General features: G+C 42.4%; 1 protein-coding gene and 1 long non-coding RNA gene across 8 annotated transcripts; one reads left to right on the forward strand and one right to left on the reverse strand.

Annotated features, from left to right (window-relative positions):
• Positions 1–768: 768 nt before the first annotated feature.
• On the forward strand, positions 769–24,960 carry LOC129482728 (uncharacterized). Its single transcript, XR_008657800.2, has 3 exons — positions 769–804; positions 22,894–22,931; positions 24,838–24,960. It is a non-coding gene; the product is annotated as an uncharacterized lncRNA (long non-coding RNA).
• On the reverse strand, positions 3,295–25,059 carry SLC28A2 (solute carrier family 28 member 2). 7 transcript variants are annotated; one of them, XM_063640726.1, is made up of 18 exons: positions 24,967–25,053; positions 24,742–24,830; positions 22,002–22,011; positions 16,137–16,218; positions 15,002–15,185; positions 14,232–14,373; positions 13,490–13,603; positions 13,092–13,169; positions 12,574–12,654; positions 12,077–12,157; positions 10,663–10,788; positions 10,447–10,577; positions 9,865–10,033; positions 9,461–9,658; positions 8,725–8,806; positions 6,666–6,761; positions 6,272–6,386; positions 3,295–3,629 (listed from the first exon to the last, which is right to left on the reverse strand). In XM_063640726.1, the coding sequence occupies exons 1-18, from the start codon at positions 25,045–25,047 to the stop codon at positions 3,512–3,514; spliced, it is 1,977 nt and encodes a 658-aa protein (XP_063496796.1). In that variant the 5' UTR covers positions 25,048–25,053; the 3' UTR covers positions 3,295–3,511. The 7 variants fall into 7 exon arrangements, with proteins under 7 accessions (XP_063496796.1, XP_063496795.1, XP_063496797.1 ...); XM_063640725.1 differs by lacking the exon at positions 22,002–22,011 and having other exon boundaries at positions 16,137–16,228; XM_063640727.1 differs by lacking the exons at positions 6,272–6,386; positions 6,666–6,761; positions 22,002–22,011 and having other exon boundaries at positions 3,539–3,629; positions 16,137–16,228.
• Positions 25,060–27,966: the final 2,907 nt, after the last annotated feature.

Genomic DNA, 27,966 nt, shown 5'->3' on the forward strand with positions numbered 1-27,966 from the left:
TCTTGTTCCGCCTCCTAATATCTCCCTGGGGGAGTAGAATTTCAACATATGAATTTCAGGAGACACAAACGTTCATAGCGAGACCCTGTCTCTACAAAACATAAAAAAATTAGCACATGTCTGTGGTCCCAGCAACTCGGGAGGCTAAGGCAGGGGGATTGCTTGAGCCTGGGATGTGGAGGCTGCAGTGAACCCAGATCGCGCTACTGCACCCCAGCCTAGGCAATAGAGCCAGACCCTGTTTCAAACAAACAAACAAATAAATAAATAAAATGAATGAGGTAGCTCTATAAGTACTGGCCTAGAAAGCTGTCCATACACATTAAGCAAAAAGGGCAGGCTCTAAACAACAGGCACAAGAGAGGCTTTACGGTGTACCTTAAGACAGTGTACTGTAAGACAGACTGCCCATTCGGTGATGCAGCCTGCCTCTCTCCTCTCCTCATCCCCGCGGTCTCCTTTCCACACTACTTCTCCCCCAACACAGCGCCTTTCCACGATTTTCCGTCTTTTTCTCTCAGGACTCTCCCGCTCCAACAGCTCTTCCTCTCAGGGTCCCGGATCCTGAGGACCCGGGTAGACTAGCTGTGGGAGGAATGCGCGTGCGCCGTGGCACCGCCCAGAACGCGTGGCGGGCGTGTTTTCCCCGCCTCCAGGGCGGAGCCCAAGAGCGATTGGTCCCCGTTTTGGGCCTCCCAGGATTGACTGGCCCTTCCACCCAACCAGGGCGGTCCACACCCGCGTACATCATTTCCGCCCTCGCCTGGGAGCGCCTCTTGCCCGGTCGCGTTTACCGAGGATACGGTGAGTTCTTGTTTTTCCTGTTCCCTCCCGCGTTTGACAGTGTTCTGCAGACACTGGTGTTGAGATTGGCGTGCTTCCCGCATTTACAGCGAAGCCCTCTAAGAGGGAGAGTTTAGGCCAGGTTTACTTTAAGTAGGAACCTGAGAATTAAAAACCGAATTAAAAAGTTGGCCCCCGCCCTGGAGGGAGATAAAGAGCCCCCTTCTCTCATGCTTCCTTGTGTGAACTGAATTTCATACATTACTCAACAAATCGATAGCCATGAACTCAGGTTCCTAAACAGTAGTAATGGTATTATTACTACTATAATCTGTAATACTATTACTATGGTATTATAGTAAGTATAGTAATAGCTATTAGTAACAGCTAATAGTAATAGCTAACCTTACATTAGACTTGGAGCGAGCAGTCACTGTTTTGTTCCCTGCTGTAGTTTGAATGCCGCCTCGGAAACTCATGTTGAAACCTAATCCCCGTTGTGGCAATATTGAGAATGGGATCTTGAAAAGGTGATTGGGTCATGAGGGCTCTGCCGTCCCGAATGGACCAGTCCATTCATGAGTTAATGGGTTATCACGGAGAGGGACTGGTGGCTTTATAAGAAGAGGAGACCTCAGCTGGCACACTGAGCCCCCTCACCATGCGATGCCCTATACTGCCCCTGCACTCCGCAGAGTCCCACAACCACCACCTCTATCTAGTTCCAAAACATTCCCATCACCCCAAAGGAAAACCCCAAACTCGTTAAGGAGTCATTCTCTAATCCCTCCTTCCCCAGGCCCTGGCAACCACCAATCTCCCTTCTGTCTCTGTGGATTTATGTATTCTGAATATTTCATCTAAATGGAATCATACAATAATAAGACTTTTGTGTCTAGCTTCTTTCGCTTAGCATGTTTTCGGGGTTCCTCTACGTAGCATAAATCAGTACTTTTTTTAATGGGTGAATAAAATTCCATTGTGTGTACGTAACACAATTTATCCATTGATGGACATTTAGACTGTTTCCAATTTTTGGCTATTGTGAATAGTGCTACTGTGAACATGCATGTACATGTACTTGTTTGAGAACTTAGTTTCGATTCTTTTGAATATATATGTAGGAGTGGAATTGTGGGGCTCTATGGTAATTCTGTGTTTAACTTTTTGAGGAACTCCTGTATCCTTTTGAAACCCTTCCTTAAGGCTATAATATTAATATAATAAATAATATTAGATATAATAAATATCTAAAATATTTTGAATCAGAGTTTCTGAGTCTCAGCACAATTGACGTTTGGGACCAGGTAATTCTTCGTTGTGGAAGAACTGACCTTTGGTTATAGGAATTTTAGTAGCAATATTGGCCTCTACTCACTAGATGTCAGTAGCATCCTCCCACTTTAATCACCAATAATGTCTGGAGACACTGTCAGATGTCCTCTGAAAAGCAAAATTGGCCCCCTTCTCACTGAAAATTACTGTTTTAAAGGCTTCCCCATAAACTTGGAGCAAATGTGGCTAGCACTAAAGCAGAATACTACAACAAAGTAATGGCCTTTAAGAAATGGATATTTCTTAGAAGTCTTCCTTAGTATACAGGAAGTATTTTTTGTTTACTGTGTGATGTTGTTAAGAAGTTTGCAGATTTACAAATGCTTGACAACCAGAAAAATCTTATCATTAAATATTCATATACCTTTCAAAGGTAACATCAGTAATATAAATCCATTTCATCCACAACGCCAATAAATATAGCTTCTCCCCCGTCCCAGGCAAATTACATACTAAATCACATTTATAGCACACTGCATCACATAATTTTTAAGATGGCAACTAGGGCCGGGCGCGGTGGCTCACGCTTGTAATCCCAGCACTTTGGGAGGCCGAGGCGGGGGGATCACGAGGTCAGGAGATCGAGACCAGGTGAAACCCCGTCTCTACTAAAAATACAAAAAATTAGCCGGGCGTGGTGGCGGGCGCCTGTAGTCTCAGCTACTCGGGGAGGCTGAGGCAGGAGAATGGCGTGAACCCGGGAGGCGGAGCTTGCAGTGAGCCGAGATCCTGCCACTGCACTCCACCCTGGGCGACAGAGCAAGACTCCATCTCAAAAAAAAAAAAGATGGCAACTAGAAGCATGATTTGTAAGACTTTTTTGACATAGTAATACTTATTTTTTCAAATAAAAGTTCGGGCAGGGCCCATGAGGAATGTCATTTTTTGGTTCAGCCAAATAATGGAAAAACAAAAGCTATTTTTCATTATTGGGATACAGCAAACCAAAATGAATCTTTTTTTTTTTTTTTTTTCTGAGAGGGAGTCTCGCTCTGTCACTCAGGCTGGAGTGCAGTGGCGCGATCTTGGCTCGCTGCAAGCTCCGCCTCTCGGATTCACGCCATTCTCCTGCCTCAGCCTCGCGAGTAGCTGGGACTACAGTCGCCCGACACCACGCCCGGCTAATTTTTTGTATTTTTAGTAGAGACGGGGTTTCACTGTGTTAGGATGGTCTCAATCTCCTGACCTTGTGATCCGCCCGCCTCAGCCTCCCAAAGTGCTGGGATTACAGCCATGAGCCACCGAGCCCGGCCCAAAATGAATCTTTTACATTTACTGTTATTTACTGTTAAAGATCTTGGTGAGTGAGTTGTGGGCACCCTGAGTACATAAACACCTTTGCAATCACAAAGTTGTTAAGATCAAAACTGTTATGGAAATAGATCAAGCAGCCTTAGGCACAGATGGTATTGTTGTAGAATCCACAGCAGTTAGTAAGGGCCATAGCACTGAACTCCTTGTCTTCCCAGGGACCAGAAAAAGAAGGAGGGTTGATGCCATTCAGAGAAGTACTGCAATGAAAAACCAGGGAGGTACATAAGGGGTCAGACAGGAATAAAGCAACAAAACATATCAATAAGTTATACTAAGCAGCTGAAAACAAAAACAAAAACCTGTAAATTGATCCATCAGCCATGACCAAATAGAACCCAATTATATTTCTTTTCTCATTCATTCCCAAGATAATACTAGCAAGAAACCATAAACTATGTGCGTCTGCTCCTTTGTCCAACTCCTAACCATAGTCCATTTGGAAATTTCCAGATATCCGTGAGTCAAAATGTATGGCTTATAATGATTTAGTATTGAATTGATTCTGAAAAGTAAGGTGGTATTCCAAGGCCACCTTCCTCTTGAAAACAGCTTACACTTAATTAGTATAAATTTATTGGACAAAAACGTTGTCTTTCATATTCTAGATGCTAATGATCTTTAGTATGTGGCTTTAGAAAATCCACCAAAATGCCACAAGAACATAAGAATCAGGCAACATGATGAACGCCCGTGTCTACAAAAAGTAAAAATTAACCAGGCATGGTGACACATGCCTGGCCTGTGGTCCCAGCTACTCAGGAGGCTGAGGTAAGAGGATTGCTTGAGCCTGGGCCAAGATTGTGCCACTGCACTCCAGCCGGGGCAACAGAGTGAGCCTGTGTCTCAAAAAAAAAAAAAAAAAATCAAAATGATGCCAGAGCAATGATGAATCCAGCTCATACCTCATCTTTAATAGTGCATCAAAAGAATTTTTTTAAAAATATGTTAGTTGCCTTCTCTGATGATAACCTCCAAACACAGGAGGGGCAACATTCATTAACTTGGCCCAGTAACCTGTTAAGCAGCCAGCACCTGAATATCTACCTATATAGTGGACAGACCACTTAATAACTTCCAAATCTTTGTTTGTTTGTTTGTTTGTTTGAGACAGGGTCTCACCCTGTCACCCAGACTGGACTGCAGTGGTATGGATCACGGCTCACTGCAGTCTCTAATTCCGGGGCTGAAGTGATCCTGCCACCTCAGCCTCCCCAGGTAGCTGGGACTACAGGCACACACCACCATGCCTGGCTAGTTTTTTTTTATTTTGTTTTGTTCTAGTAGAGATGGGGTTTCGCCATGTTGCCCAGGCTGGTCTTGAACTCCGAGCTCAAGCGATCTTCCTGCCTTGGCCTCCCAAAGTGCTGGGATTACAGGTGTGAGCCACTGTGTCTAGCCCATAACTTTTAAATCTATCTCCAGCTCTGATTTCTCTCTTGAAGCCCAGACCTGAGGTGGCTTTTGAGTACCTTCACAGGGTGGTCCTGCAACTACCTCCAAGTTAACACATCAAAAACTGAATTAAGGCTGGGCATGGTGGCTGAGGCCTGTAATTCCAGCATTTTGGGAAGCCAAGATGGGAGGATCCCTTGAGTCCAGGAGTTCAAGACCAGCCTGAGCAACATAGTGAGACCCCATCTCAATACAATAAATCAATAAATATAAAAAACAAAAACTGAATTAAGCCATAATCTCTCCCTTTTACTCCCATTCCTGAAACTAGTCCTCCTCTTCTGTGAATGAATGGCACTCCTTAGACCCACTTGCTTATGCCAGAAAAGAGACAGTCATTTGAGACTCCTTCCTCTTCTTCACCCCACCTCTTTCTCCTATCTAGCCAATGATCAATCCCATTGATTCTACTGGATCTAGTGTATCTCCAACCTCACAACCACTTAGTATCAATTCTTACCATATCTCACTAGAACTATTACAGCAGGGTGTTTGTTAGTCTCCTTGCCATCCAAATGGCTACCGAAATGATATTTTGAAACAGCATAGTTGATCATGCCAGTGTTCAGAATTCAGCAGGTCAAAACCTAAATTCTTTAGTATTTCATACAAGGCTTCTTATGATCTCTCAGCCTTTTTTCCCACAACTCCCTTCACTCACGCATATATCATCACCAATACACACACACCTTTTGATTTGAAGGCACCAAACATTCTAGTTCCTCAAATCTTTCCTTTTGTGTGTTCCAAAACTAGTTCTTTTAGCTTAATGACATATCCTCTTCTTTTCATATTCTAGATTTTGGTAAACAGGTTCATTTTTACACTACCTGAACTCATCATGATTTTATAAATTCAACTTTATCATCTCTCAGTTTTCTTCATTTCTGTCTGAAGAAGCCTATAATATTTTAGCCACTTATAACCATTGCTAAGTCTACCTATAACCTACCTGTATTCCAGTCACAATAAGTAGAGTAATTTCTTTTTTTAAATTAATATAAAATAGAGACAGGGTCTCGCTATGTTGCCCAGGCTTGTCTCGAACTCCTGGGCTCAAGCCATCCTCCCGCTTTGGCCTCCCAAAGTGTGGGATTGTGGGTGTGAGCCACCGTGCCCAGCCAGTAGAGTAATTTCTTATCAGGGAAACCATTTTTCTTCTTCCCTTGCTGCTCTACTTCACAGTAGCCCACTAACACAGGTAGACCCTGTCGCTGGAGCATACTAAGCTAATAATGAAGATGCACCCAGTAAGAGAAAAGAACACTGATCTAGGCCATTACTAATACTCACAGCCCTTCTCATACACTCTATTCAACCTCAACAGCATTACCCTGGAGACCTGAGGGCCGTGTGTGAGAGAAGGGAATGGGGTCCTGGTGCTCACCTCTGAAAGAGCCGTCTGCAGCACATGTAGGTCTCATAGGTTCTATTGGTGAAACTTGTGTTTAGGAAGGAGACACAGTCAGCTTCAGCTCCCCTGGGGACATAGAGGATTCCCGGATAAAGGAGACAGAGGTACTAAAGGGAAGATCTGACACATGCTTCTCAAGGCTCTTTATTCTTCTGGCACAAATTGTGGACACTGTTGATTAGGTGCCTTTGCCATGTATCTGTGGAATGGATGGGTAAATCAATATTCTGAAAGACATCCTGTCATGATCTAGGGAAGTAATCTCTGTTGCCCCTGTACTCAAGGACAGTTCTACCTTCCTCATATTATTCCTCCAACCATCACCCTCATGCAGCAGTATCTCCATCAGAACTGAGGCACCTACCTGCCATACAGGCACTGATAAGGGATACACAGGCCCCTGTGAAGAGGGCCCTGACCACAACCTTGGACAAGTCACTCTTCCGGTGAGGTACTATTGATGCTGCAGACAACAAAATAAAATAACTTCACCTTTTCCCCACCAAGGCAATCAGGTATATCCCATGAGCCCCCACTTAGAAGAACGCAGAGAAACAAAACACAGCCAATGAAGAGCGTCCTTATTACCATCCACCTGAGACTGGTCAGTGTTGCCCTAAGAAGTGTGTGTATACATTAGTCCTGAGGGATCACTAACTTAGACTCTCCTCAGATCAAGGATTGAGTGTCTGACCTTCACTTTAATGGTGCTGTGAACATACCCAAGATGTATCTGGATCAAGCAAGGCTCTGAGTTTCTCCAGACAGGTACAAATGCCTGGTGTTCACTGCTTGAGATATGCACTCTTAAGCCTGGACCAGAATTAGATGGACTATTTTGAGACAGAGGGCTAAGGAAAGCAACACTCATTGTGTGGCCTAAGACTTAGCCACACAATGCATATCCCACTACTAGAGGGCAATCTCATAATCGGACAGTAATCAGGCATCAAGACTAGCACAATACAGTCAGGTGTTTAACAGAAGGGGAAAAGGTAAACTGAAAGGGAATTATTTCACCTTTCAATTAAATTGGCTACCAAATACATGAATTAAATGACTCTACCCCAGAATATAATTGCCTTTAAAAAGGGACACACTGAGCTATATTTCTTATTATAATCTACTCCTTCTAAGATTCCTTCCTTCCTTCCTTCCTTCCTTCCTTCTCTTTTTTTCTTTCTACAAGACCTCCATGTGTCACCCATGCCGGAGTGCAGTGGTGCAATCACAGCTTACTAGAGCCTCGATCTGAGTTCATGCAATCCTCCCACCTCAGCCTCCCGAGTAGCTAGGACTACAGGCATATGTGCAAATATGCCCAGCTAACTTTCAAATTCTTCGTAGAGACAGAATATCACCATGTTGCCCCAGGCTGCTCTCAAACTCCTATAGCAAGCAATCTTCCTGCCTTGGCCTTCCAAAGGCCTAAGATCCATTTCTAAGTTGGATCTTCCAAACTTGGGATCTGCTAGTCATCCCTGTGCCCCTGCACTCAAAGACAATTCCACTTTCCTCATATTATTCCTCCAGCCATCACCCCCATGCAGCAGTATCTCCAACAGTCTGAATATATCTGTGTCTGCTTCAAAGACCCACTCCTTTAACATTTGGTACTTGCAGATTTAAATCCAACACTTTACACCACTCTCTCTTACTGTCTATCTGCCTTATGTGCCTGCTGCTTTTATTTGTTTTAATTCTTTGTGTTTCCATGAGGACGACTAGTGAGCAGCCTAATTTCAAAAAGTGTCTTCACTACTGAATAAAATACAAGACCAGGCACGGTGGCTCACGCCTGTTATCCCAACATTTTGAGAGGCCAAGGCAGCAGATCACTTGAGGCCGGGAATTCAAGACCAGCTTGGCCAACATGGTGAAACCCCGTCTCTTCTAAAAATACAAAAAAACAAAACAAAAAAAATTAATGGGCATAGTGGAACACACTTGTAGTCCCAGCTCGGGAGGCTGAGGCATGAGAATCGCTTAAACCCAGGAGGTGGAGGTTTAAGTGAGCTGAGATCACACCACTGCACTCCAGCCTGCGCAACAGAGTGAGACTCTGTTTCAAAAAAAAATTAATTAAATAAATATCTTTATTTATATATGCGCTACTCCAATTTAATGGCAAAATTGAAATAATATCGTATTTTCTCCCTCATAGAGAAAATTAAAATAAAATTAGTTTTTGGGGCCTCCAATCCAAAGGAAAAAAAGTAACTGAAATTGAGATTATAAAGGGCTCTATGCATACCCAGGTGGGCATGACTGCTTTAGGTCCAAGTTAACTGCAGCCTAAGAAATGGGCCCATTTCACAATGGCTTCTCTATCTGATCCCAGCTTGTAATGAAGCACCAGGACTGCCCACTACAGAAGCTGGGATCTGGCTGTCTTACTGGGGAGCTGGGAAAATGGATGAACTCACTCAAGCCTCCAAGTGTGATTCCTATGGAACTAAGATTGGCAAATCCACAGAGTGAAAATGTTGTAATGATTTCAGCTCTCACCTAGGGAAAACAAAAATAAATAAGCAAATAAATTCAGTCCCATGTGTGCGGTGTTATAATCACAATAGAAGTTCCAGAGTACTGACGGCCCCCAATCTTTTCCATGGTTTCCCAAGGAACATGAAAGGATGCTCAGAAAACAACTGTTCCCTGAGTTACTATAGGGATAATGACATAGAAACCACCATGGGCCTCATTGCCCAACACTTGTTGAAGGCTATGAATAAGGAGAAGGCCTGGGAATGAGAAGGATTGTGAAGGAGGAGGAGAGAGGCAAAGGGAAAGAAAAAGGATATTAATTTGGAGCAATTTAAACTTATAAATGGAGAAGAGGACCTTAGACCATTGGAAGATAGTTTCTGCCCTGGACTGCCCCAGCTGTAAAGACCCAGCAATTACATTATAGAGAGAAGTCGGGTCAGAGTTGGGGCAGTGGTGGGGGTGGGAGGGGGAAAATAGCATGCAGACCCGTAATAGCTCAGGCACTGCAGATGAGGCTGCTAGGTATGCTGTTCTGCTTGCTTTGTAGTTAGGCCTGCGACCCCAGAAAGGCATGTGCAGGTCTGCAACAAACCTGTTTGGCACTTTCTGTCTACCCTCAGATAACCATGGCTGAGACCTCATGGTGTTTGTGCTTTTTGGATTGTCACTTACAGAAATCCACTGTTTCTCTCCCTCAATCCACTCCTCCACTCCAGAGAGACGTTTGTTCTTGTATTGAGACAGTTGCTGATAAGCCACAAACTCATTTATGAAGAACTTGATTCCCACCATCTCAGCCACCATTGGACAATCTGTCCACTCTACACCCATCATGAAAACCATGGGCCTTAGGAGATAGGAGCAGATGACCTGAGTGAAAGAGAGATATCGCAGGAAAAGGAAGGACTAATAACAAAGGTCAGGTGCCAAGGACCTTCTCTGGAGCCTTGGCCCAATCTCCTCCACCCTTCTATTCATGCTCTCTCTTGGCTTACTGTGGGTCAGAAGGATATGCATGGTTGAAGGGCTACCTAACCACATCCCAGAGGGACAGCCCAACAAATGTAATCCTTTACCTGGAAGGTGAGCCCCTGTATGTCCACCAATTCCCCCAGCCAGGAGAGGGCAGCATTGATGAAGGCCAACACAGCCAAAAAGGCAATCAGGTTGGCTGCTACATTAGTAGCAAGGCTTATGGCATCTGTGGCTCCGTTGCTGGCAGCTTCCAGGACATTCCTCTCCTTCCTGTGGTTATTGGGCAGAGGGCAAGAGTAGGGTGTCTACAGCAGTCTCAGCCCCTCAGAGAAAAGAAATCCCACTGTCCCTATCATGCGGGAGGTGGGTGCAAGGCCAATGTAGAAGGTGACAGGGGTTCCTCAGTGACCCTATTAGTGGAAATTACTCTGAAGCAATATCAGATATAATTGTCATGTAATTGCATGGATGGCAAGGACAGAGGGTACTGGCATGCAGAAGCTAGTACCAGGTGGGAGGGTTAAATGAAGAAAACCAGCATGATTAGCAAGCAGCAGAGATAGGCAAGAAGGAATATGGAATCACAATATTCCCCCTCAGGGAGACTTGAAATCTCTGCCACCACAGTGCCACTCTTAACTACAGCTCACCATCTCCCAAAGTATATGCCTCCTTGGACTCACCCACGGGGCAGCTTTACCCCCTCCTCACTCTCGAACTTGGACTCCTCCACTTCTGGATATGCTAGCTTTGATAAGGCGAGAGCACAAGGGGCGGCCATCACAGAGGCGGAAATCAGGGATGATGCATCAACCTGTGAGGTGCCAGACTTAGGCATCAGTGTTTCTATCAAACCCAACTCAAGCTCACCCAGGAGTGATCAAGCAGACTATGCCTACCCCAAAGGATATGAAGGCTCCCAGCACAGTGCCAGAAATGGTGGCAAACCCTCCAGTCATCACCGCATGGATTTCAGAGAGTGTCATGTCCCCAAGGTAGGGACGGATGAGCAGAGGTGCCTCTGTCTACAAACACGGAGAAAACAGTCAGATTCCAAGAAGGTGCAACTCCCCATGCCAGAGTGCCCACCCCAGCCCCAGGGGCTGGACCCACTAGACACACATCCGTCCAGTGTGAGCACTGTTCGGTGAGCCACAGCTTCACTTAGTGAGCACGGAGCCTGGCTGTCAGGCCCATCCAGCTTCTGCCTTACTTCCTCTGGCACCCAATCATGTCCTGGCTGGCATAGTTCTCACCTGTTTCTATACATGCTTGTTTCATCTATTGACATGTTAAAATGTTAGAGAAGAGAAATGGTATATTTTGTTTGTATATTCTCAATGTCTAAAACCACACACTTACTGAGCTTATGGAATGCAGTGCACTTAATGAGAACATATTAGATGCTTAAACAGTACTCATTAAATGAAATACAAATAGATGATCCAAACCCCCTGTTTATGGATCAAAAGAAATAATGTTTGTGAAAATGTTATGAAATTATGAAGGGCCATCTATGTAAGCCATATCCAGCACTGACCTAAGATAATGGTATCTATTATTTAACAAGTGCCAACTATGTGCCTAGCACTATACTAGATGCTAAGGACATTAAATAAGGCAAAGTCCTTACTCTTAGAAGCTTATAGTCTCACATAGGAAACTAGGCTGATTATGGATAATTTCAGCAAAATGTGGAGTGCTATGGTAAAGTATCCAGAAGTACTCTGAGAACATTTCAGAAGCAGCCTAGAGCCTTGGGAGAGAAAGACGTCAGTACTAACTCCCTGCGAATGTGAAAAGTCATTGTCCCCAACATTGAGCTGATCAGTCAGTAGCACATATGGAGCACCTACTCCATACAGATGAATGTACCAAGCAAGAATTATGGGGAAGAGCCTGGGCATTAGCCATGAACAAGACAAGTGATTTCCTCCTTAGAGACCCTGGAAAGCAAGTACTGCAGGGAGTCACAGGGAGAAACCAGAATGAGGATCAAACACCCTTCATAGCCTCCGAAAGGGGATACAGATTGGACCAGGACATTCCCTACATTCCTATATAGGAAGTGTTCATTAGAAGTGGTGAAGGCTATCCCTCCAGATTAAGTATTACCAGGGAAGTATTATTAGGTGCAAAGGGTGAACGCAATGAGCAGAGTCTTCTTTGAGCTGCTGAGTTATCTCTCATCCGAGATTGGCTGCCCCACAGTCTTCATTTATTTGACTTTTCAGAAGGAAAGCATACTCTTGTTTTGTGCCAAATTCTCAGTTCCTCAGAGGGAAGAAGACCAAAAGGCCTCAAGGTGCTTACCATACCCACAAAGATGTTTCCTGCCACAGCCAGGGTCTCTGTAGCGGTGGTGCCCATAGTGATTTGTAAAAACCAGGCGACCTAGGAGAATACAGAAACCTAAACCACTAATGTTAGCAGGAATCTTGGAGAATGTCTGGCAAAACTCCTCCTCCTCCACTTTACCGATAACGAAATTGAGGCCTAGAGAAGTAGAGCAGCAAGCCCAGGGCCAAAAACCAACTTACAAACAGAGCCTTGACCAGAACTCAGGACTCGTTGCCTTTAGAACAAGTACATTAAAACTCAGTATCAAAGGCAGTCCAGCTCATCTTCTCTCTGCTCTGCCCTCAGCCTACCTAGGGTCTGGGCTGACAGTTTGCTATCAGGCATGCTTGAGAGGGCCTGCCTTTTCCCATTGTTTCTAACACTCTAGACCCTAGCTACGGGCATTTTTCCAAAGCTGACGATGACAACATGAAGGCCTGTCTCCTGACTGGTGTAAGAGAACAACTCACCTTCTGAACTACCCATTGCACAAGGCCCAGGTAGTAGAGAATGGACATCACACATCCAAAGAAAATGATGATTGGTAAGGACTGTAATGAGAATGGTAGCAGGCGGTGAGATGTTACATTTGCATACTCTGGGTAGGCTGTAAATGGACTGTGTTTTAGGCTTCTAAGTTAAGCTCTTAGCATTCCAAGGGTATCTCATACAGTGTAGGTATTCAGTACCTACACAAACTAGTTTAGGGATACATTTAAAATGTATTAAATCCATTGTCCCACCAGTACTAAACCACAAGCTGTTTTCTGACCCTTTTCCCCCAATTCTCATTTCATCTAATTTTATGATGGCAATGACCAAAGGGAAGGAGATAGATGCCATTTCCTTTACTGATGGGGTTAAACCCTCTTCTTAGGGTCAAATTGGTATACAGGGGGGCTGATCTCTTGGACACACACTTTCATCCTCTGCTTTATTCCTCTACCCCTCCATAGACCATCATTCCTGCCCATAAAATAGGTATCACCTGAAAAGCGAAGACATCCTTGACCAGTGTATCCCCAAAGACAAAACTGGAGCCGGCCACAGTGTAGTTCAGGAAAATCTGAAGGGAAAAAAAGAAAAAGACAGAGAATAAGAATGAAACCCAAAAGGACACACATGAAGACAAGACCAGCCCCATGTGTCCTGAGGACTTACTGTTGCTACTGAGGTTGGCCTCCCTTTGACAGCCCAGGGGCAGGCTATGTCCCCATGAGCTCTTTATTCATATTCTTAGCTGTATCCTAGCACACTCTCTCCTTTCCCAACCAGATCTTCCACCACATCATTAACAAGATACAGCCTAATCTTCTCATGCTCCCCTCAAATCTCCTTTCTCTAGGGTTCTAAAAGAGAAAAGCCCTCGCATTTAATTTCTCATACCTGGACCTGCTGTCCCAGCCACTGAAATGCACTATATCCAAGATCAGTTCTGATGACCAAGATCCCAAAGACGAACTGAAGACCTAGGCCCCAAAACACTGTCCTCCAGGACACCTAGGATCAATAAGAAAATTATTCCAATGTGAGTTCTGCTAGTCCATTACCTGGTTGGAGTTTTAAACATGTACTCTGGGTGGAACCAACCTAGAATATTAACAGTAAGTCTAGGGTCTGATGGCATAGGGAGCAGGGGCAATGGTAGGGAGAAACAGGGCAGTAATATATAAAAAGCCACATATGTTCATAAGGTTTTTAAAAAATGTGTCTAGAGGTTAGATGACACTTATACACACATATATGCATGCATACATACAAATAAAAGTTTTATAAATCAATATTTTAACAGTACTATCTGCAATGCGAACTGATTTTCTACTGCATTATATTTTTCTTTCCTTCCTTATTTTTTTTCTTTTGTTCTTTCTTTAACACTGGTCTAGATTCACAAAATTGGTATCAAGATTCATTAATGGATCACAATCTATAGTTTGAAAATAAGTGGTCTAGGGCCTCTGAGAATTTTTTAAACTTAGAAACAAAATTATCAAAGACGCAAATTCTAGGGGTTGTTACAAACTTAGTTCTATACCCTTGTAATTAATACTTGATGCATACGCTTAATGATTAGCACTTGGCCCTTGGCCATGTGTTGCTATACCCAACTCAAATACCCAAAACTCACTGCACTGTGGTGTTTGGAGCAGGCAAAGAGGATGAGGATGAACATGCAGATTCCTGCAAAGGGGATCAGCTGCTCTGGCCTTTGGGCTGTGTCTAAAGCCAACCACAGTATAAGGCCAACCAAGGAGACTCCTGCAAACACCCTGAAGAAGGAATGCCAAGACCATGTCATCAACCCAGTGAATGAAAAACAAATAACTTATAGAGAGTCTGAAAGTTATTCTCTTACTCCTGGCCTGTGATCAAAGACCATGCACGTGCCATTTAGAGCTGTGGCTGCTGTAGACTCCAGTTCAGAATATACACAACTGTAAGTTTTCTCTTTAAGGAATTTTAAAAGGCACCAGTGGGTGCAGGAAGTCTAGGAGACCAGAGAGGAAAAAGCATAAAAAGTATCAGGGAACTAAGGGAGACACCAATGACCACCAAATCAATTTGATCGCTTAATGCAGCTGCAAGGCTCTATGTTCTGATTACTTCACTGAAGAGGAGTATGATTTTTCTCATTTCTGACACTGGCCTTGATGACAATCAGACTAAAACTCTTCTCTGAAACTAAACTCCTCCTGCCCCCCAGCAATGTTGAGACCCAAGGGTACAAGAATCTGGACTGAGGTCCTGTGCTCAGGGGCCTGTTGTTATTTTTCTCTGTGCTTTGGTTCTGAAAAGCATATGTGCGGGTCTGAGAGACTGCTCAGCAACTATCAAAAGAGAAAAAAGGAGGTGGACTGGGATAAGCTGTGAGGCCAGGTATTGAGATTCTTATCTTACCATTTCATCCAAAGCCTCAGGCGGGAGTTTTCAAAGGGCTTCAGACATCTTGTTAATTTTTTGCCCAGGAGCTTTTTCAGAAAGGAGTGAACCAGGACAAAGATCACCAACCCGGTGATGACAAACAAGGCCAGTGCCCTCTGGAAATTCAAGATGCAAGCTGCCAGGAAATAGGCAGCATAGGCTAAAAAGAGAAGAAGCAGACTAACGATCAGCAACGCAGTGCTTCCAATGGGCAAATGAAACTCCAGTCATGAATGCCTGGGACTTACAGCAAGAAAAGCCCTCCAGAGACCTTGCCACCCAGCTCTACTGTCAGACGCTGCACTTCTTGAGGCCAGGATAGATGTCTAACTGTCCTCTTCTTGAGGATTCCCAAGGACAGTCTGACTTAATGCGAAGACTGCGTATTTTCACTGGTCCCTAATGAAATCTCATTCCCTTCTATTTTATCTAATATCCTCTCTCTGTCCCTTGGAGTAGATTTGATCAGTGTTCACCATTAGACTCTTCAAATGTCAGTCATCTCCCCTTGAAACTTTATTACCCCAGTCACTTTAACCTTGCCTCTGGAACAAACTATGTAAACAAAGCTACCACTAGGAAGTGCAGCCATGTGGACCTCATCCCGTGGCTCTCTTACTCATCCCAAAATACGATTTTTGCTCCCACCATCGCAGCTGCCTCTTATTTTGACATCAAAGCCCCATATACCACTGATAGTATGTTTTAAACAGAGCTCTGCTGTCTTTTAAGAATATTTTATATCATTGATCTTACTAGTAAAACAGCAAATAAGTAAGGTATAATACAGGCTTCTGTCATAAAGGCTGTAAGAATCATGCACTCCACCAAATCAAGCCACTAAAAAAAGGATAGGCCCCCATTCTCTGAAATATTTTAAATCCATCAAATAGTACACTTTTGAAAAATAGTTTATTCTCAGATTTCACTTTTTCCTACAAGTGCAATTCAATACATTATGGTTCACCTACAAGTAGTTAAGATTGATACATCAAATAGCTTTTTAGATCAGTTTTGAATAAAAATGCCTTCCACCTGGTAATTACCTTGACACAAGGCAAATTTCTAAAATAACTGTGTTTCTCACTTTCATGAATTCTCAATATCTCACCCAAACACAACAGGCCCAACAGGATCTTCTTGAACAAGCCGGCGTGTGTTTTGCAGAAACTTCTTGCTTTGCCGAAAGGCCACTGACTCCTCCTAATAAGAACCCAAAAGTTAAGATACGAGAATTACTCCATCCCATTTCTATTAATTCAACTCTCAGAATTCAGTTTACCTAACACAAGGCAGACTTAGCTCTTAGTCAATGAAGAATATTCTTCAGCCAGGAGGAAGTTAGGTAGTGTCCTGCAATGCCAAAAAGGGCAAATCAAACCTTGCTGGTGGGCAGCAGGTCAGAATACCCTACTCAGCCTGAACTAGCAATATCCTTGGTAGTCTCCTGCCATAGAAGTGGGTACTGCTCATGTCAGGGGTCTACTACTTTCCTTTCCCATCCTGAAAGGACGGGATTGCTAAGCTTCCATATTCACAAGAGGGCCTATTCTTCTTAGAGGCAATTTTGCCATCCCTCCCTAAAAACCAAACAAACCTATGGCCTTGAACAGTCAGCCAAATGTGCATTGGCAGACAGGAAGGAAAATCTTACCAACCTCAAGAATTGCTCTGGATGGGCAGGCCTGAGAAAAGAGGCCCAGCAAGTAGGGATATTCAAGTTTGATTTAACAAACATGTATGTAGTGCTTTCTCTATGCAGAGCTCTTTCTAAGAACTTAGCAAATACTAACTCATTGACTCCTCTTAAGACCCCTGGAGCTGTTACTATTAGCATTCCCATTTTACAGATGTGGGAACTGAAAAACAGAGAAGTTAAATAACTTTCCCAAAGTCATAGAGGCTGTAAGGAGCAAACACAGAATATACACTCTGGCTTCAGCATCTGAGCTCTTAACCATCATTCTATGCCACGTCTTCCCTAGATTCCAGGGTTGCCTGTCTTTGCCACTCCTAAGTATGCTCAGCATGCTGCAGCCATCTGAGCCAAAAGCTCTAATTTCCAAAATCTTGGAAGCTCCAAAGAAGGTGATCCCAGCAAGAAGGTCCCAGTCTGGCAGTCATGCTGAGGCAGGGCAGCTTAGCCAGGGTTAGGATCAGCCATTAACTCCTAATGCCCTGGGCCTTTGGCCCATAGAGTTCCATGGCTGCCCCTCCCATCTAACACACTCCCAGTTCCTAGTCTTCCTTTTCATTCCTGCCCCCATCCCCTCCTGCCCCTTCTGCAGGGAGCCCAACGCTGTGTTAGCTGAGCAGAGTGTATACTATGAGATACAGGTAAGCTGAGAAAGGAGAAAACAATGCTTGTCACCATCTGACTGGGTCAACTCAAGATAATTCTTTAGGATCTCAAGAACTCTGCTTTGCTTTGCTTTGCTTCTCTTTAAGAGACAAGGTCTCACTCTCTTGCCTAGGCTAGAGTGCAGTGGCATGGCGTGATCGTGGCTCACTGCAACCTTGAACTCCCAGGCTCAAGTGATCCTCCTGCCTCAGCCTCCCGAGTAGCTGGGACTACAGGTGTGCACCACCACGCCCAGCTAATTTTCTTTTTTAAATTTTTGTAGAGATGAGGTCTTGCTAGTTCCCCAGGCTGGTCTCAAACTCCTGGGCTCAAGTGATCCTTCCTCATTTTTCCATGCTTAATAGAGAAAGTAGTGAGTAAAAGGGGCAGCATACCTGAGGACATCATTATCTTTGGAACATTATTTGCAAAGTATATCAAGGAATGAATTTAATTTCAATCCTGGCCTTCCCATGTGTGCCAGATATCTTTGGTGTGCTCCTCCAGCACCACTCTCCACCCCACTCTGTGCCCTGGGAATTTAACTCATGTAAACTACTTCAATGTACTCCCATGTCCTCTGGCTTATCAGGTTGGGTTCTGCTACTGAGACCTCCACAGAAGATCAGAGTGTATGAAAAGACAGGTCAGTGTGTTAAGGAGGTCTTTTTATCTGACTTTCCTGCCAGGTGCTCTTACAACTTATTCCTTCAGGCCTATGAATAGTAACTGCTCACTGCTTCAAGACTTTTGCTTCTTCAATTATCCTTTCTTATGGTGTTGCCATACCTCATACATATCTTTGTAATGGTCTCTTTGTAAATAAATTCTCCTATAATTATCTTAATTTAAGTATGCCATCTATTTCCTGTTGGGACCTAAACCGATGTACTAGATAAAGCTAGTTTAAAATTATATACAGTCAAATGCCAGTTGAGTAAGACTCCTGCAAAATAAGAGGCGGGCATGGACTAGTCCAAGAGTAGATATAAATTGCATGCCTAGAAAAGATTTCTTCCATCACCTCCTTACCACAACTCACTTACCATATAGCACTTACCATATAGCATGATATTGTCACTTTTCTGTTTACCTTTCTTAGGTTGTGAGCATATCAAGGAAAGGTGCATTGCTGTTTTTATCTTTGTATTCTTGGTGCCTAAGTTAGTACCTAGCACATACTATTATTGCTTTAGGTCGCTAACAAGTGCCCGGCCCATAATAGATGTTCAAGAAGTGTTTGCTGAATAAAAGAATAGGTAGATAGATAAACTCACAAAAATGATTTGCCTATATACTTGTGACAGATAGCTAGAAAGTATGAAAGAATATCATTTACAGTGGTAGCAACATCATTCAGGGTATTGATTTTGTACTTCTTTTTAAAATTGACGAAAATTGGCTGGGTGCAGTGGCTCACACCTGTAATCCTAGCACTTTGGGAGGTCAAGGAGGGAGGATCACTTGAGCCCAGTAGTTCAAGATCAGCATGGGCAATATTGTGAGACCCCATCTCTAAAAAAAAATTAAAATAAAATAAAATTGACAAAAATTGTATATGTTTATGGTATACAACATGATGCCTTAAAATATATATACATTGTGGAATGGCTACATCAAGCTAATTAACACATGCATTACCTTACATACCAATTTTTTTAATGGCAAGTACTTAAAATGTACTCGTTTGTATTTCATCATTTATAAAATGTACTACTATTTCTATACACTAAGAAAGAAAAACATTGCCAATTAAAGACCTGGACAGGCACTTCACAAAAGAGAATATTCAGTGGCCAGAAAAAGCTGAAAAAGTGCACAAGTTCCTTAGCCATTAGGGAAATACAAAGCAAAGCTACAATGTGATAATACTACACACATACAATGGAGGCAATGAAAAAAGACACACTCTCATAACACTGCCAGGGGAGTGAAATTTGGTAAAAATATGTTTAGCATCTGTTAAAGCTACATAAACCTACACATACCCTATAGCATGGCAATTCCACTCCAAAGTATATACCCAATAGAAAGGTGTATTTATCTTTACTAAAAGACATGCACAAAAATGTTCACAGCTGCACTATAATAGCAAAAGCATAGAAACTACTAAAATTCAGACCCACAGTAAAATGAGCAGATAAACTGTGGTAGATTCTTACAATGAAATACTATACAGCAATTAAAAATGTACAAAGTACAATATATGCAATAATATGGAAGAATCTCCAAAACACAATGTAAAGCAAAAGAAGCCAAACACAAGAGTATATATATGGTATATTTTCATTTAAAGTATAAATTAGACTTCCCATATAAAGTCTAAACACAGGCAAAATTAATCTATGATGCTAAAAGTCAGGATAATGATTACCCTTAGGGACGCTGACTGAAAGGAAACATAAAATGGTTCTTTGGGTACTGATAATGTTTTGGTTCTTCATCTGGATGATGGTCATATGGGTGTATTCACTTTGTGAAAATTCATTAAGGCTTATGTTTATTTTTCTGTATGCATGCTATGCTTTATTAAACATTACACTAAAAAGGCAAAAAAAAAAACTGTACCAGTTAAACTATGGCATGCAGTCCCCAAAAAATAAATTAATAATAATAATAAAATAAAACTTGACAAAAAATATATATATAGTATATATATTTTTGAGACGGAGTCTCACTGTTGCCCAGGCTGGAGTGCAATGACATGATCTTGGCTCATTGCAACCTCCGCCTCCCAGGTTCAAGAAATTCTCCTGCCTCAGCCTCCCGAGTAGCTGGGAGAACAGGTGCCCACCACCATGATTTTTGTATTTTTAGTAGAGACTGGGTTTCACCATGTTGTCCAGGCTGGTCTCAAACTCCTGACCTCAAGTGATCCGCCTGCCTTGGCCTCCCAAAATGCTGGGATTACAGGCATGAGCCACCATGCCCAGCCCCAAGGAATACTTTTTAAAGGAAAAACTAATGCAAATACATGAGCCATCAAGTTTTAATGTACATTGTAAACAATGATATTGTATTAAGTACTCAGAACTGTGTCAATGAAACAAAAGATTTAAAAACAAATCCAAATCATCACATTAACTTAATAAAGTCGAAGCAACATCAGAATAGAGAAAGAACTCACAATTTAATAACTATTGCTGGAAAAGTGGGTATCAGTATGGAAAAGCATCAACTTAAAGCTGCATGCCAGATGGCTACCTACAAAGAATCCCAGATCATCAGAGTTAATTAAACAAAAGAACAAGAAGAAAAAGAAATAAATACTTAAAAATCAATACAGAAACAAAACAGAATTGAAAAATGTACACATGAAGAAATTACAAAGTCTATTATCTAGATTATATACATAACTTATTGACATATATTTATTGAATTTTGAATGTTTTGGAATTTTAAGTATAAACTATGGGTAAAGCATTGTTCCCAGTGTTATAGGAGACAAAAGGATGAAATAGACATTGATCTTGCCCTCAATGTATTTACAGTCCAGTATAGGGGATATAATGTACATGTAAGTCTATAACGAAATGTCAAAAGCTTAAAGTGTTATAAGAGAGGGTCAGATAGAATGTTATGGAAGTTTGGAGAAAGAAGGGACCTGTTAGGACTGGGGCCAGTGAGGTTGAGGTGAGGAGAGGCAGCATCAGGGAAAGTTTCATGGACATCATTGCTCTTGAGTTGAGCCTTAAAATATGTGTTGTATTTGGGCACAAAGACATAAAATGAAGACAGTACACTCAGAAGCAATGATGTAATGACATGCATGACATGGAGGCAGGAAATTGGGGATTACATATAAGGGACGGTTGATAGTTGACTTTCACTAGAGCATAGGGTGGTATTAGAAAGGGAATTGCAAGAGTTAATGTTGGAAAGTCAAGTTGGATACAGATCCTGGTTGTGGGGAAGAGGTTTTGGGGAGAATTGAATACTAGGCTGTGGAGTTTGGCTTTGTTCAGGAGCAACTGGGGAGCTACAGAGGGTTGTGATATAAGGGAGTTCAGACATACTTTAGGTAGTTTTGGTAGAAGCTATATAGGATAGATTGGCAGGAGGTGGGGAGAACTGGAAACAAGAAATCTGTGTACTTCTATTAGAGTTGGTCAGGAGAAAAGAAATGAGGTTCAAAATCCAGAACTTACCTTAGTTGATAAAGAAAAGTAGGCCGGCCACAGTGGTTCACACCTATAATCCCAGCACTTTGGGAGGCCAAGGTGGGCAGATCACCTGAGGTCAAGAGTTCAAGACCAGCCTGGCCAACATGGTGAAACACCATCTCTACTAAAAATATAAAAAAAAATTAGCTGGGTGTGGTAGCACGTGTAATCCCAGCTACTCGGGAGGCTGAGACAGGAGAATCGCTTGAACCCGGGAGGTGGAGGTTGCAGTGATCACACCACTGCACTCCAGCCTGGATGACAGAGTGAGACTCTGCTTCCAAAAGAAAAGAAAATCACACATAGAAATATGGAAAGTAAGGCAAATGGAGGAGAATGTGTAGCTTTACAAGAATTTAAAGAAATGCAAGTTAAGGTCAGGCACCTGGTTCACACCGGTAATCTCAGCACTTTGGGAGGCTGAGATGTGAGGATTGTTTGGGTCCAGGAATTCAAGACCAGCCTGGGTAACGAAGTAAGACCTCATTTCTCAAAAAATAAAAATAATTGCAAGTTAGAACTTTAAGGCATGATTTTATATCTATGTAACTAGTTAACATGGTTTATATGAGAAAATATAAATATAAAGTCGATGAGACTTGAAGGGAACTGGACATGTTATGTATCAGAGCAGTTTAAGGTGCCAGCAACAGTCTGGCAAAAAAAAAAAAAAAATACCAAGATCCTTTCAGCTAAGTACTAATATTATTCTTGTTTTACAGGGTGAAAACTGAGGCTTAGAGAGGGTAAATAACTTGCCCAAAATCTGGTAACTGCTAGAGTCAGTGGTGCAGGGGAAGCTGGCCTGCGCTGGCTTGAGAGAAGTGATTGTTAACATTTTCAGGAATTATGCAAGCCATTACTAAAAATTAAAACTATAAAAACGTATAATTAAATTACATTAAAGACAAAGATAATAAACACTAAAAACTCATCATTTTCTAATTATTTTGCTACATTTTTCTGTTATGTGAGCTCATGAAGTTATTCATGTCTGCTGTATGTGTATGGTAGAAATTTTATATAATGATGTGCTCTGATACATCTCTTCCCAACTCCTTGTTCAAGTAACCCGTTGGTTACTTGAAATCAGCCATGTTGAGAGTTTTTACATTATAGGCAAATACTATAAATAAGGTCTTAATTTATTATTTCATCTAGACTAAAGATTAGCAAGCTGTGGTCTGTGGGCCAAGTTCATCTCACCTTCTTTTTAAAAATTAAGTTTTATCAAAACACAGCCATGCTCATTTGTTTAGTATCACCTGTGGCTGCTTTCCTATGAAAATGGTAGAGTTTAATAATTGCAACAGAGACCACATCAACCACAAAACCAATAATATTTACTACCTTGTCTTTTACAGGAAAAGTTTGCCACCCCCTGATCTTACTCATCATTAAGGTGAGCAAAAATGTTAACCAACATTCATTGCAAAGCTACACCTGGAGAGCCGGTTCTTTCTTCTTTTTTTTGTTTTTTTTTTCAAGACAGGGTCTCACTCTGTACCCTAGGCTGGAGTACAGTGGCACGATCATGGCTCACTGCAGCCTTAACCTCCTGGGCTCAAGTGAGCCTCCCACCTCAGCCTCCTGGAGTAGCTGGGACTACAGGCATGCACCACCACGCCCTGCTAATTTTTTAAAATTTTTGTAGAGGCAGGTCTAACTATGTTGCTCAGGCTGGTCTTGAATTCCTGGGCCCAAGTGATCCTCTCACCTCAGCCTCACGAAGTGCTGGGATTACAGGCATGAGCCACTAGCCTGGTGGAGAGTCAATTCTTAAACATTTACTAGCATACCACTGTTCAAATATAGACCCAAGCAGTGTGACTCACATGATTAACGACCACACTGCTACGTAAAATATGAAATATCATGTAAGCATGAAAAACTTACAAAGAGTTTACTGTCAATTCAGTATATATAAAACATGATAATATAAAAATTTTTAGAAGCAAATTGTGAATAAAACAATTAAAAATTTTAAGAAGTCACTGAGGTAACTTTGAAAAATAAAGAGAAGAAAACAAATAAAAATAACCTTTTGTTTGGAAGCTGCTCTGAATCATCTCCATATATAGTCAAGTGTTACTTAACAACAGGGATACATTCTGATAAATTCACCATTAGTCAATTTCATAACTATGCAAACATTTTAGAGTGTACTTATGCAAACCTCGATGGTATAGCTTACGACACATCCAGGCTACATGGTGGATCCTATTATTCTTAGGCTGCAAATCTGTTCATCATGTTTCTGTACTTAATACTGTAGGCAACTATAGCACAATGGTAAGTATTTGTGTATCTAAACATATCTAAACATAGAAAAGGTACAGTAAAAATACAGTATTATAATTTTATGGGACCACCATTGTGTAATGATATACACTGTTGATATACATGATTATACACCATTGTATAATGTGGTTCATCATTGACTGAAATATTGTTATGTGGCTCATGACCATATTCCCTTTAGAAGCTATCCAATATCCTCTTCTCAGCTTTTAGTGTATGACTTCTGCACTCTTTTATAAATACCCACTCTCTTCCAGACCATGGAACATTGCTTCCTTCCATATGATCCATTTTACTCAAACAATTTTCTTTGACATTACTTCTGGGACCAGATCCATGAACAAATTCAAAGATTTTTCTCACTCCTCCTTCCTAGACCCTTGTACACATAGCACTGTGGACTGTACCTTCTTCATTCTTGAGACTCTTCTCTTTTGACTTCTAAGACCTTTTTTACTTTCTTTATTATCCTTATAATAAGTCCTTCTGTGTTTTCTCCCCCAGGTTTCCCTTCCTCTCCACCATTCCCAAATCTGAGTATTCCAGAAGAGCTATTTTTTTTATAGTGATATGGTAAATTAATTTCTAAAGGGATTAAAATGAATACCTACCTATTGTTATGAAAATAAATGTATAACATAAAGCAATCTGCAAAATAGTAAGTATACACTCAAAATCTGTTAGCCATTATTATTATCATTGTTATTATTTTTATTTTCAGTCCAACCAACAGTGATACTGCTGAACTCCTGTTGTTTATGGCACATGTTTAAGTTAATTAATTATGTAAGATACATACATATATGTACACATGGTAAGGTGGAGCGGTTGTGATAAGACCACAAGCTGCCTGAAGGGGCAGCCCACCCTAGGTCCTTTCCTAACTGAACAAGATTCCAAAACACCAGTACCTCTGGTGAGGGGAAGGGCCCAGTCCATCCCCCAGGCTGTGTCCTTGTGCGTCAGTCCTCTTGCTTCCCTCAGGCTCTACTTCTTTTTCCTACAAGCACAGGGAGCGTTGGGATCAGTCACGGAGCCCTGCCAGGGATGATGGGGATTGAGAGCAGCCAAATACCCTACAGGAGGCCATGCAGCAGCCCACAGCTCTGCAGAGAGAAACTAAACTGGTGAATTACCGTGAGCTCCAGCCCCGGGTTCTCTGTGCCAGTCTCCACTGTTGACAGAGCAATGGACTGTCTTCCACTTGCTTTCTCCATCTCCTGTTCTCCTCAACTGAAAAACAAATTCAGGGCCAAGCCTAAAAGATTGGTTATTCTGTCCTGTGGGGATGGGGAGAATTTTTAGGACCAGTTACCCATGGAAAACGCAAAACTAAAAGTCTTTGAAGGCTTAGTTGATTTCTTTAAGAACTGAGAATTGAGAAGATTGGATGTGTAATTTTTATATAATAAATAATGAAAAATAAAATCCTATTTCCTCTTGTGAATAGCCAAAGAAGGGGCAGTAAGATAGGAGAAGAGAAATGAAAGGCAGTGGAATTGAAATGAATCAGTGGGCCGCCCAGGGCCCCAGGATCTGGGCTGTAAAAGTTCCTACTTGGACCCTCAAAGGAAGAGTCATAGGGTAACTACTCCTTTTAGCCCTGGGGAGGCCCCACTGAGCTTGCTGAGTAAGAAGGAAACAGGTAGGAAGGCAGTTGGGAAGACCCAGACCCTAAAGTATTGCTGAACAGACAACAATTAACAAGCCTTCAAATTCCTGACTATAATGTAGCATAAGAATTGTTTTTTATGCCCCAGAGAGAACGCCTCATCAGTGAAGTTAACAAAACTTACATTTAAAATAATTAGTATGAATGTTAATGATCTCAAGTAAAGTTTTTAAACAAAATATGCAAACATTTGGGCCTCAAAATAAGCAAATTTAATACATGGACATTCACAATTAGAATATAAGTTCATCCTGAGATATTTCTTTACTTTGCAGAAAATTCCCTTCCCCATGGAATTGCTTTTAAAAATGTGATCTCTTCAAGCATTTGAAGTATAATTTCATTAAACACACATTAAACACACATAACCAACTTATATTGTGTAAATTAGGGCCTTCCTGACTAGGCACAAAACCACCTGCATTTAGTTTAAATATGATCTCTTTTAAAATTTGTAAATTAGGCACCTGCCCTCCCCAAACACCTTTGCTTACCCCAGCTTGTGGAACTGATACCCTCTGGCTCCTCAGTGAAGGACTGAAAGAAAAGCTCAGCTGCGAGGGAGGAGGGGCAGCTTGGGTGGGGCATGGGGGCTTTCCTGCCATTGGTTAGTTTTATGTCTTGGGCCCTCCTTCGCTGAGCCTGCCCTCACTGTAGAGGAGGACTGCACCTCTCAAGTTAAATATTATATGTTTTTAAGACTGTTTTGCAGGCCTAAGACTTCTGCAGAGGTGGCGCCCGCCCGTAATCCCAGCACTTCGGGAGGCCGAGACGGGCGGATCGCTTGAGCCCAGGAGTTTGAGACCAGCCAGGGCAACATGGCGAAACCCCATCTCTACAACAAATACAAAAATTAGCTGGGCGCGGTGGCACACGACTGTGGTCCCAGTTACTCAGGAGGCGGAGGTGGAAGGATCCCTTGAGCCTCTGGAGATAGAGGTTGCAGTGAGCTGTGATTGCGCCACTGCACTCCAGCGTGGGCGACAGAGTGAGACCCTGTCAGAAAACAAAACAAAACAAAAGAATTCTGCAAGAACACCTAACAGGTACATCCCTGTAAGCATTATCCACCACTGGACTAGGCACTGGGTAGCCTGTAAAATACAGTAAGAGCCGTCTCTGCACCCAGAAAATTTACTATCATTTTGTGCTGGAAAGACATGCCCTAGAAAACAATAGACAGCACGACTGTACATGATTGGATGCCAAATGACCGCTAGGAATTATTTTATTAATCCATTCAACAAATATTTATTGAGTAACCACTATTAGCCAGCCACAGTTTTCCATGTGAAGACACAAAAATGAGTGAGACAAGGTCTCTGCCATCAAAAAACGAACAGATCAGTGAGGAAAGACAGATGTGTCAAGAAAGGCTTTGCAGGCCGAGTGCGGTGGATCACGCTTGTAATCCCAGCACACTGGGAGGCCAAGGCGGGCAGATAACTTGAGGTCAGGAGTTCGAGACCACCCTGGCCAACATGGCGAAACTCCATCTCTACTAAAAATACAAAAATTATCCGGGCATGGTGGTGCAGGCTTGTAATCTCAGCTACTCAGGAGGCTGAGGCAGGAGAATCATTTGAACCCAGGAGGCAGAGGTTGCAGTGAGCCATGATCATGCCACTGCACTCCAGCCTGGGTAAGCGAGATTCCATCTCAAAAAAAAAAAAAAAAAAGAGAGAGAGAGGGAGAGAAAGGCTTTGCAGAGCCGGTAACACTTATCCTGGCCTGGAAAGAAAGGAAGAAAGAAAGCTTTCTATGACCTCCTCTGGATAAGACTTAGGACCCCTCCCTGCACTCTGATTGCACCATGTTGTTGCTGAACCCTGTAGAGCACATACCATCTCCTACTAGACGGTGATCTCCTCAAGCACAAGCTCTCTTTTTTTTTTTTTTCCTTAGACAAGGTCTTGCTCTGTCACCCAGACTAGAGTGCAATGGCACTATCATGGCTCATTGCAGCCTCTAACTTCTGGGCTCAAGTGATCCTCCCATCTCAGCCTCTGGAGTAGCTGGGACCACAGGTGTGTACCACCACACCTGGCTAAGCCTTTTTTAAATTTTCTGTGGGGATAGAGGTCTCAATATGTTGCCCAGTCTGGTCTCAAACTCCTGGGCTCAAGCCATCCTCCTGCCTTGGCCTCCCAAAGTACTGGGATTATGGGTGTGAGCCACTGCTGCTGGCCAGGTTCTCTATCTTGTTCTTCACTGTATCCCCAGGCTCAAGGCCCGCCACAATATTATTAGGCAATCAATAAATATTTGTAAAATATGTGAAAACAACATCACCACCACAGATTCTGGCTTAGATTATTTGGTATGTAGATGCGGATTCCAGTCACTAAAGTAAGGACACATTTCTATTTCCCCAGTTCTGCGTGTGTATGTGTGCACACACGTACACAGAATCCCTCACAGAGTAGATATGTGTTGTATTCTGGATCGAAAGCAACTCACTTTA

Source organism: Symphalangus syndactylus, chromosome 5, assembly GCF_028878055.3.
Source record: "Symphalangus syndactylus isolate Jambi chromosome 5, NHGRI_mSymSyn1-v2.1_pri, whole genome shotgun sequence".
NCBI lineage: Eukaryota > Metazoa > Chordata > Mammalia > Primates > Hylobatidae > Symphalangus > Symphalangus syndactylus.